The 11,517-nt window shown below is 49.4% G+C and overlaps 1 protein-coding gene across 1 annotated transcript in view; it reads right to left on the bottom strand.

Annotated features, from left to right (window-relative positions):
* Positions 1 to 11,137, bottom strand: part of FFAR4 (free fatty acid receptor 4) — a 21,643-nt gene extending 10,506 nt beyond the window's left edge. The window contains exons 1-2 of the mRNA XM_012659736.1: positions 10,524 to 11,137; positions 1,069 to 1,197 (exon numbers count right to left, since the gene is read on the bottom strand). Of these exons, the coding sequence (XP_012515190.1) occupies positions 1,069 to 1,197; positions 10,524 to 11,090 (696 nt within the window). The 5' untranslated portion in view covers positions 11,091 to 11,137. The remainder of the gene's footprint in view (positions 1 to 1,068; positions 1,198 to 10,523) is intronic.
* Positions 11,138 to 11,517: the final 380 nt, after the last annotated feature.

The raw sequence follows: 11,517 nt of genomic DNA, 5'->3' as shown, positions 1-11,517 counted from the left end.
TCTTCCTATTTTTTAGTAGAGACAGGGTCTCGCTCTTGCTCAGGCTGGCCTCGAACTCCTGACCTTGAGCGATCCACCAGCCTCGGCCTCCCAGAGTGCTAGGATTACAGGTGTGAGCCACGGCGCCCGGCCTGGCCCATCTTTTTTATGTCCCTGGATATACTTGCTTTGAGGGCAGAGATCATTTCCTGTTTCAGTGCGCATTTGAAAGGGACATTCCCCAGGGCAGGGGGGCACCCGTTGGAAAGTAACAGGGCGGGGCTCCTGGTAACATTTGCACCTGGGAGCTGCCTTCGTGAGCAGGGTCAGCTTGTGAGCTGGACACGTACTCTGGGTGCTTTTCCACATGTGTATGATACTTCAATAAAAGTTTTAAAAAGTATACTTCTCTATCACTGCAGTGTTTGTAATGAGGAAACAATGGACACGGCAACAAAGTCTGTAAAATAAATGATGTCACATCTGCAGCCACTAAAAGTAATGAACTAGTGATATAGGAATGATGTGGAAAGATGTGAACAGACAGTGTGAACTGAAAAAAGGAAGTCACAGGGCAGATAGTATCATCTCATCCCTGAAAGGAACGTTGGACTCAACAGCATCAAACAGCTACCTGGTCATTTTAATCTGCAATTTCATGTGGTCCATCACACACACACATACACACACACACAGAGTATGCATAATATGTATGTAAATGTATTAAAAAAAACTGAAAAAATATATCTTGAGTTGTGAAGAATGGGGGTAAAGTAGGTTTTCAGTTTATAGGGTATACATCTCTGCATCTGTTTTCATTTTAATTTAATTTTTTATAATGAGCTTGTATTACTTTAGTGATGACAAAAAAAAGATATCTTTGTGATATCTGCAATCACAAAGATATAACTTATTATTTTTTTTAAATGCCAAACTCTCATTCCTCAACGTTGCAGGGTGGACCTGGGCAGTGAGTCAGGATTGGGCTGGAGTGACTCTTGGGTATCTTTCAAGCCCAAATTCTAAGATTCTAGCAGAAATATCCTGAACCCGAGTGAAGTTCAGCCGCGGCACTTGAAGCAAACGTACCTGTAAAATTTTGGAGTAACTGATCACAATGACCAGTCCTGGAACCAAGAAGTTCAAAGTCACAAAAGACACATCCCATGAGATTTCTCCAGCAATGGTGGGCCAAACCAGTGTGCAGATCTGAATTTCCTAGTCACAGAAAGGAAAAGAACATCACTGACATGCTGGCTTCTTCTGTGGCCTTTGGCTCAGTCCTAGTTGGGGTCCCCTAGCACCGTTACACTGTTGCGTTACACTGTTGCATTACGCTGTTACACAACTGGCATGATGGCCAGTCCCAGAATCCCTCCCCCTGTCCGCCACAATCCCACTCACAAAGCACTTTGCTTCTGACCCTCTGAATAACCATAATTATTATTTTTGTTCTCCAGGGAAGGCAACTGAGGCTCAGGGTCCCAAGCTGGTAAAAGCTAGCGTCAGCTCCCAGGCGTGGTCTTCCTACCTCCCTGGGCTGAGACACAAAGAGCTTTAGAGCCTTCTCTTCCATGCCTGCCATTTTACAAAGGAGAAAATGGGCCCCCGAACGGTGACATCGATTGGAAGCAACATGCTACACATATGCATGTCGAAACAGGAACAAGGTTTCAGAGTAGTCACACCGTGTAAGCTGAAGGCAACAAGGTCGTATGCTAAGGCATTAAGTGTTCATATGGGGGGTGTTCAGGTGTCCACACTGTGTCGAGCTGCATTAAAGAACCGAGTCATTCAGAGCCTCAAGGCCAAGATCAGCCACGACTCTCAGTCAGTTCCAGATGTAAAGCCACTGGTATGTGGCAGAAGAGCATGAAGATTTGTGATCTTGCTGATATCACTATGTTGTGGGTTTTTTGTTGTTTTTATTTGTTCGTTTGAGACAGAGTCTCACTCTGTTGCCCGGGCTAGAGTGCCGTGGCGTCAGCCTAGCTCACAGCAACCTCAAACTCCTGGGCTCAAGCAATCCTCCTGCCTGAGCCTCCTGAGTAGCTGGGACTACAGGCGCAAGCTACCACGCCCAGCTAATTTTTTGTTACTATTTTTAGTTGACTGCTAATTTTTTTTCGAGTTTTAGTAGTGACAGGATCTCACTCTTGCTCAGGCTGGTCTTGAACTCCTGAACTCAAGTAATCCTCCCGCCTCGGCCTCCTAAAGCGCTAGGATTACAGGCGTGAGCCACCATGCTCGGCCACTATGTTGTGTTGATTCAAATGTTTGACACTAACTACACAATCTGAAACGTGGGGACCTCACTGAATAGTTACTAATAGCTTCTGCAGTAATCTCATAAAATGAAAAAACAAGTCAATGAAAACAGACATATCTGTGTGTGTATATACAAACTTCCCCCATACAAACTTCCTATGTCCACTTGACTATAGGTGAAAAACTAGAAAACAAATTGCCCTAAACCCTTCCAGACACATAGAACAGATTTTTAAGAGCAGCTGCTCTGTAAAAAAGACCATATAATTGATTTTTCATGGAAAAGGCATTGTAACCAATGTCCAGAAGTAATATTATCATCCATAGCACCATTCATTCATTCATTCATTTGACCAATATTTATTGAATGCTACACTAGGCAAAAGCAAAGAATTTTTAACATTTCCCAGCATGCATCACAATTGGGTGCTCAAACTCAAAATACAGTCACTCATTTTCCTATTCAGTATTAACAGAAGATAGCAACATCTAATATTCATTGAGCACTTACTATACACCAGGAAGCACTTTACATACATTATCACATTTAATGCTCACAACAACAAAGTACATATTATTTTTCCCATTTCACAGAGGAGTAAACTGAGGCTTAGGACTTCCTTCTAAAATAATAGTCTCAAACAATAAAGGTGTGGTAGGTTTTAATCACACAGTATTTTCCCCAAAGAGCAACATGGTTCCAGGGACTTACCAAGAAAACTCTTTCAAAGGTGAGACGAGCAGGAAGGGTGCTTTAATTACATTTGCACCTCGAAAGGGGAATGAGAATGCTTCCTCCTTTTCCTATTTTGTTAGACGCCTCTTAAATGGACTGAGCATTCTAAAACTTTGTCCCTCTACCCCCACCATCCACACGTGGCGGGAGAAAGTTTATTTAAATCTTTTTACATTTTGGTGATTGGAAATAAACTTGTGACTCTCAAGGATCTTCTGAATTCTGGCAGTGAGGCTGCTACCACTGCTCTTTAGAAAATCTGTGCACCTCCCCCCTTGTACTCAGACCTCTGCCCACCGGGGACCCCTCATTTCAGTACATTGGCGGCGAGGCGGAGGGGCAGATGTGCTGAAGCACCGGTCGGAAGAGACGGATTCCAGCCCTGAATGTGACTTGGTATCTAATTCCTATACTCGTGATGGAAAAATGTGTAGGGACAACAGAAAGACAGATGACCCCGGAACCATTTCTTAAGACCCCCAACTCTTTCCAAAAGCCTTCTCCAGATTGCCAAAAATCTCTCCAGGCCTAGCAAGATTTTGTAGACGAATGTGTAATGACAGAGCAAGGTGTTCTCTCCGCGTTAGGGGTAAAAAAAGAAAAGCAGGTCCCCAAGCCATATACCCCTATGGTCCCAGTGCATTGAAGACAATGTATGTGCGAACGCGTATATAGACACGTGACACACATACACATGCACAAACATACAAAGATAAACAACTAGAAGGACACAATCCAGAAAGCGAATAGCATCTGTTCCTAGGTGGGACTCTAAGTTATTCTTTTGGCTTATCTGAATTTTCTCATTTTCCATGATGCATCTACTTTACTTTTATAAGAGGAAAAAAGTTCATTTCTAAGATAAATGGTGATCAAACATGAAATGCAGATCACCATGATAGTTCAGCAGACCTAATGAGCTATTTTTCAACACAGACAAAGAATCCATCCCAGGAAGCTTCCCAAATTCCATGGCTTTAGTGACCATGCTCTTTCACCTTTTGATTTCTGGCTCTCACTCCAGGCAGGGAGTACGACGAGGAAGTAAGATAAGAATGGTACACAGCACCGCACATGTGAACTGAGTGGCAGTGTGACTGGCGGGAGGGGGTTGCCTAGATGATAGATTTATATGCCTCTAGAAGGCTTTCTAGCATACTGTTGATTACGTGCAGTTTCTGCTCTCATTAAAAAATAAAATGAGAGGCAGCCAGGAGCAGTGGCTCATGCCTGTAATCCTAGCACTCTGGGAGGCCAAGGCGGGAGAATTGCTTGAGCTCAGGAGTTCGAGACCAGCCTGAGCAAGAGTGAGACCCTGTCTCTACCAAAAACACAAAAAAATTAGCTGGGCATGATGGCGCAGGCCTGTAGTTCCAGCTACTTGGGAGGCTGAGGCAGGAGGATCACTTGAGCCCAGGAGTTCCAGTCCAGCCTGTGCAATATAGCAAGAGTCTGTCTCTATAAAAAAAAAAAAAAAATTTTGCTTAGATTTTTACTCAAAATTTTGCTAAGAACAGAAAGCAACACAGAAAGATGGAAGAAAATAGACAAAATTAGCCCAGTGTGGTGGCGCACACCTGTAGTCCCAGCTACTTGGCAGGCTGAGGCAGGAGGATCGCTTGAGCCCAGGAGTTTGAGGTTGCTGTGAGCTAGGCTGATGCCACAATGCTCTAGCCCAGGTGACAGAGTGAGACTCTGTCTCAAAAAAAATAAAATAAATAAAAAATAAAATAAGATAAAATAAAATAAGAGGCACTATGCCCACAGAGATCTGAGTTGGTGTCATAACTTTTTTTCTGTGGGAAAATCCATTTGGCTTAAGTCATTTTGATTGTAGGTGTTCTCTTGTAGGCTGTGACTTGTAGAGGAGTTTGGCTGTGTGTCAAACCTGGAAGGTGGGGATATGAGTGCTCTCGTATTCTCTGTACTTTTTCTGCACATTTGAAATGTTTTTAAAAAGGAAATTTGTACAACAAAAGCAGTGGGCCTGCCTTATTACGTAAGTGGAACTGGCAGAAGCAACAACAGTCTTCTTTAATTCATTTGCTCACCGACTCACTGACTCCAGACACAGTGGCCGACCACTGCGAAGCCACAGGGAGATGAGCGAGGCCCTGGCCCTGTCCTCTAGCAGTCAGGACAGGAGAGAGGTGCCAGGGAACTTCAGGACGGGGCAGGGAGCTGGAAGTGCACAGAGAGCTTCGGGTGACCAGGGAGCGCGGAGTCACCCAGGAGGGGGTCGTTTCAGCTCTTCCTGGAAGGACCACCGCCAGGGGTATAGGGAGGTCAGAGCTCAGGTGTCAAGACCAGAAGGAAAGAAGGTGAGAGGTGACATACAATGAAGAGTCAAGTGTGACCTGGACGCCCCAAGTGTGTTCTGCCCCACCCGCAACTCCACCTCTCCCTGGCCATCTCATCCATTTCCACGGATTCTTTTTGCAGATGAAGCTCCAATCTACTCTTTCCAGCGCAGTGCCCTCCTGAACCCCAGACTCTCCCCACTGCCATGAGGACATCTCAGCAGGATGCCTCATGGGGACTGTTAGGCTTTGAAGGTCCCACGCCCAGATGACTCCACCTTCTGCACTCACCAAGTCAGGGCACAGAGCTACCATTCTCCAAGCTGCCAGAAACCCACGCACAGGCCTTCTGCCCTCCTCCTCCTCTCATTTCCTCCTAATAGCCACCCAGCCCACCCACCTATCTCATCCTCACTGGCCTACTCCTCAAGACTGGCTGTCTCTCACCAGGTGAGCTCAAACTCCCTCACCTGGCCCTTCTCCTACTACTCCCTGCCAACTCTTCCAGCACCTTCTCTCCTCCCCATTGCACTTCATACTCTACACAAGCCTGGCTAAGGACCCTTGCAGGGCTCAGAACAGCAGCCAGTGCTCCCTTGGCCTTGCCTGGCTTACTTCCTCTCATGTTCAAACTCGGTGGAGACATCGCTGCCTTCCTGTACCATTCCCGGACCACCAGCACCCAGCAAAGACCCTCTCACAGCCGTCCTCAGCCCGCCCCATCTAGGTCTGCTGCTAAAGCGTGTTACTAAGGGCAGGGACTTAGTCTTACCCAAGGCAGCATCCCAGTACCAAGAATTACATCCAGCACACATCAGGGGCTCAGAACAAAATTGCCGAATGCGGGAATTTTCTAAGAAGACTCCTCTTGGGGGACAGGGATGTCTGTCCACAGGCACTGCTCAAGTCCTGGCTGCTCCCCGCACTGGCCAGCTGTCCTGCAAATGCTGCCCGGTCCCAGCTGCTTCCCGCCAGCTTCTCAGGTGGGTCTTCCTGCAGCAGCCCAGGGACCCCTTTGTACGTCATTCTCCCTGCCCCACCTCCACCAACGAAATGGAAGACTTCAAGGTCATTTTAAGGAATGAGGAGTCCTATTTGGGTATTTCCTCTCCTATCAGCTTCTCAACAGAAAAGAAAGAAAATATCAACGCAAGGGAGGATTTACTTTTTAAAAAGTATCCTCTAATATCAACAAAGGGAAGCAAACTGTGTTTGTCTCCTCAGATAATCCACACTCAGTAGACACGAGAACATTCTCAGCCCGGTATTAAATCAGGGTAGGGTGAAGCAGTAGGACCAAGTGACCTGAGGAAGTGTGAGCCCATGGGAGATGACACACAGAGGAACCAGACAGGGCGGGACTAAATTCTGGTTCCATCCTTTGTCCATTCTGTGACTTTTGGCATTTCCTTTTTCAGAAAATAAACAAAAGAACACCAAGTCGTGGGGTTACTGTGAGGACCAAATTAGACCAGGATCCGGGACCATCTCCTTGAAGAGAAGGAGGTGCATTTGCGTGGCTTGTGGCGGGGGCAAGAGGGGCGGGGTGCTCAGTAAATGTTTGTAGAATGAATGGGCAGCGCATTCTGGGCAGAGTGGACGGTTTTCCCTATCCGCCAATGTGGGTCACCGCCCGGCCAGGGCCGCAGCACACACAGGCAGGAATCTTATTGGAGCAGGGTGAGCTGACCTGGCTGAGATGTCAACGTTGCTAGGATGTGTCCACCCTCTTAGAATGGCAGTCTATTATATTACGGCAATCAGAAGAATTATACTGTTTAAAGAATGTTTAAAATGTTTATACCCAAAGATAAGGAAACCAACAACAGGGAGCAATTGTTATGCTCCTAACTGTGTATGTGCCAAGTGTTGGCCCATTTACTGAACACTAATCTCCATACAATCCTATGAGGTTTATACTGTTTCCATGCCCATTTCGCAGACAAGGAAAGTGAGGTATCAAGAGGTGTGACAGCTTGCTCCCTGTCACGCAGCTCCTAAATGGCAGAGATGGAATTCAAACTCCAAAGCCCACACTCCAAATACCAAATTGCTAGCATCACTAGCACGTCTACCACTTCATCTTCCCTTCCGTGAAGTTTCAGAGTCCGATTACCGTGGACTGCTGGGCACCCATAGCCTACATGGACAGAGACTGAGTTCCTGCTTTAGGGGGTCTCTCAGTTCAGCAGAAAGCTCTAAAGGGCACTGTTTCTCTGGCCAGCACTCCTTCAGGAGGGAACCAGTGTTAGTCGGTTCTCCCAGCACGTGGTTTGGGTAGGAAAATATCCCCCATCCCAAACCTCTGTATTTAGCCTCCAAGTGAGAGTGGGCAGGCAGAATCTACAAGCAGGAAGCTGGGACTATGAGGATTGAGAAAACAAGACTTTGCTAATTTTAAATGCAAGACTCCGTCAGTCTAGACCAGATCCTTCTCTGTCTCTTTTTTAAAATAGCCACACTCCCTTTTTTTCCTCTCTTTCTTTTCTACTTACTTCTTGAACTGCTGAACCTATAAAATAAGATGTTTCCTACATGCTCAGGCAACAGCCCTTAAGGAACTGGGGAGTTTTTCTACCTGTTGGCTTCTTTGGCAGGTACACAAGTGTGTGTGTGTGTGTGTGTGTGTGTGTGTGTTTGTGTGTGTGAGAGAGAGAGATATGAGGAGGTGGAGGTGGTAGACAGGTAGGGGAGAAGACAAGGAAGATGGAGAGCCAGAAGGGACTGTCCCATGTGTTCCACTACAAGCTCCTCCACCCCAACTCTACAAATTTCACTTGCTAGGGTTCCTGCAGGTAACTAACTCACCTGGCCCCAATGCACAGAGCAGGCTCATTCTCTCTCAGTGACTTTGCCCAAATCCCTCCGCAAAGCCTCTTAAAACCAAGGAGGTGTTTCTTCATTAAAACAAGAGGGGTCTGTGTGCCCAGCCACCACAACACAGACCTACACAGAAGCACCTTGGTGCCACTCTGGCCATTCCAAAAGTACTGCAAAGGGCTCCAGCCACACTCAGGGTCCCTATGGGGTGAAGTTCAGAGCGGCCAAGACACAGAAAGACCCCATCTATGCCAGGGCCTCACTCAAACAATCACGTGTGTCCATGTGGGCACAGTTTTAGACTGTGCTTTTCACTGGGATCCTTATTTTTTAGTGTTATTTTCCAACGAAGTAGGATTGTACCTGAAACAATTATAAAAGGGAGAGGCACAAAACATACATCTGGAAACTTAAGAAACCTTTAAGATACATTCTATCTGGTCTTTCATTCCCTGAACATCATTTTTTTCCGCGAGCAAAAAATGGGGAGAAATCCTTCAAGTTTTGTGAAAAATACAGAATACTGTAACTCAGTGAGAGAATAACTTTTAAAAAAATCTAAGAAACTGATGGCAGAACCCTGGCCCCAGATAATCCAATGGGTCTGGGGTGAGGCCTGGGCTTCCACTTGTTTTAGAAGCATCTATGTGGCCCACCTTGATTCTCAGGTGTACCTGGGCTGGCAAGGACAAGCCTGCCCTCCCCACTGGAGTCCTTGGTCTGCCTGTGCAAATGGCACCGTGCAGCTCAGTTGATCCTGGCTTTCCTGGTCCCCACTTGAGGGGACATGGCTTATGTCTTTGATCAAATGCCACAGGCCTGATAAGGGCTCCTGCCTGTTAGTCATTCAAAACCATAAACAAACATTCCACAATGGATTGCACACAAAAAATAAACTATTAGAAACAGATGTTTAGGTTTAATTTACATTTTTGAAAAAAGATACTGCTCATAGAGGATGCACTCTCCACCCACCCCATCCCCGAGTAAAAGGCCTGTGTGAGAGAGGGGTCTGGGGGAATCCCCAGAGCAGTCCACTGTGTCCGGGCTCTGGAGGGTCACACACCCCAGGGGCATTTCTAGTTGCACTGTGCTCATCTCCATAGCGGGAAGTCTTCCCCCAGGTGACGTCTCACTCCCCCTCCCGCCCTCCCCACCTCTTGTGACCACTGAGAGGGCCTGCCTTTGACACTGTGGTTCCTGTTTGGGAGGAGATTGCTCAGGGCGCCCCACACTCCCTGTTGTGGGGAGCACCCGAGGGTTCGTGCCCCGGCTCTAGAAAACTAGTGACCTCGGTAGGGAAAGGGAGGGAGCAAGAATCCAGCCTGGGCTGACCCTCCTGGTGGCTAAGCCTGGAGCGAGGACTCATGCTCCTCTGTAGAACGCACAGACCAAGTGCCCGCTCTCTCTCTCTGTCTCTCTCTCTGTCTCTTCGTGTTCCTCTCTCTCTCTCTCTCTCTCTCTCTCTCTCTCTCTCTCTCTCTCTCTCTCTCTCCCTCTTTCTCATCGAGGCGCACAGAACCACACACACACACTAGGAAGACTGCCAGACCTGGCGGCCACTGTCCTCCACCCGGGACTCCGCACCCGGGTCTGGTGTCCTAGGTGAATCTCGGCGCGCGAACCCTTCAACTACGGAGCTGGGCAGCAACAGAAACAGACTCGAGCTGGGAATTCTGCACCGTGAGACACCAGGGAACCCAGAATAAAGCTCGTCGGCCCAGCCACTGGCGTCTGCTCAGCCCTTCAGGAGCCCTGGATATCCTGAGGCCACCCATCCAAGGCTCCCAGGGTAAGATCTCATGTAATCTTTCCGTCTTGCCGTTGGAAAAACTGAGGATCCCAGAAGGGAAGTCACAAGCCCCTTAGAGGGAGCATTGGGTCTGAGGTCCCTGCTCTTTCTCCCCAACTCATGCGCACGTGCCTGCCCACAGGCTTTCAAAGCAGTACCATAACCCAACGCTCACGGAAACTTCTGGGTATGAACCCAGCTCCTCCTCCAATTATGGGTGAGATACCCTGGGCAAGTTATTCCTTGGTGTGCCTGAGCTTTCTCATCTGGAAAGTGGGTGTGATAATAACAGGATTGTAACACCTGACAAGAAACCAGAGTTCAGTACAATGCGATTAACCATCGCGCACCCCCTAAGTTCTATCTGGTTCCTGAGCTCCCGGTTATTTAAACAACCTGGCAATAGTCAGTGCATTTTGCAAGAATTTGTGGGACTCCACCTACAGCGTTTCGAGGGGCATTTACGCAGTGTGGGAGTGAGATTTAAGAGAGTAAACTTCACAGCGATGGGCACGGGGTCCACACACTATTAAGTGCAACAAACGGCCTATTGTTGTTGTTAATCATCATCATCCCAGCTCACCACTTCCGTTGGACACCTGCCCGGCGCTCTCTGCAGGGCGCTCACCTGGTCGGCACCTGGGAGCAGCTGCGGGACCACGCGGAAGAAGACGCAGAGGGGCAGGGCGGCGAGCGCCGAGTAGCCCCAGATGAGCGCCAGCAGCACCACCCGTGCCCGCCGCCCAGGCCTCCGGACGCCGCGCTGCAGGCGCACGATGCACACCACGCGCTCTAGGCTAACGGCGGCCAGCGTGAGGATGGTGACGCTGCCGCTGAGGCTCATCACGTAGAAGAGCAGGTGGCAGGCGACCGGGCCCAGCAGCCAGGCCTCGGTCCAGCGCACTGCCAGCACTGGCGGGATAGCGCTGGCGAAGAGTAGGTCGGCGCAGAAGAGGTTGAGCACCAGGCAAACGGTGGAGCCGCGGCGCCGTCGGCGCGCCACCAGCACCAGGGCGCACACGTTGCCCAGCAGCGACACCGTGAAGATGAGCGCCAGCACGATCGTCTCCACTACGGTCAGCACCAGCCGGTGGTCGCCCTTGACGTCGGAGAAGAAGGAGAAGCGCGTGCGGTTGGCTTGCTCCAGGCTGCGCAGGGACCCGGCGCCCGCCGCCTGCGCGCACTCAAGGGACATGCCGGGCGCCCGGCGGCCCGCAGCGGTCTGGGAGCGCGCTCATCTGGGCGGTGACTGAGTACCAAGGCGGGGACAGAGGGAGGGAGGCGGTTGCGACATCTCCCCTCCGGCCCCCTCCCGCCTGAGGAGCGCGGGCGCTGGGCGTCGGGAGCTGCGCCCCGGACGCGCGGGAACGAGGAAGTGCCCGGCAACGCGGGCTGCAAACACCGGGCTGGGCGGGTAGGCGGCGGCGTAGGTGGAGGGCTCGAGCCCTCTGGCCAGAGGGGAAGCTCCTGGGAGGCCTGAAACCCCCGCCTAGTGAATTCCTGGAGCCCCTGCAGGGCCTCCTCAACCTCCTTCACCCTTCAGGGGCACTGGGTGTTCAAGGCCTTTTAGCCACCGATTTAGCTAAAATTGGTATAAGAATGTCAGAGCGGAACTTTGGAGA

The sequence above is a fragment of the Propithecus coquereli genome, unplaced genomic scaffold (genome assembly GCF_000956105.1).
Source record: "Propithecus coquereli isolate 6110/MARCELLA unplaced genomic scaffold, Pcoq_1.0 Scaffold63, whole genome shotgun sequence".
Classification (NCBI taxonomy): domain Eukaryota; kingdom Metazoa; phylum Chordata; class Mammalia; order Primates; family Indriidae; genus Propithecus; species Propithecus coquereli.
The sequence above is the reverse complement of the archived record's forward strand: the minus strand, read 5'-3'. Positions and strand labels throughout refer to the sequence as shown.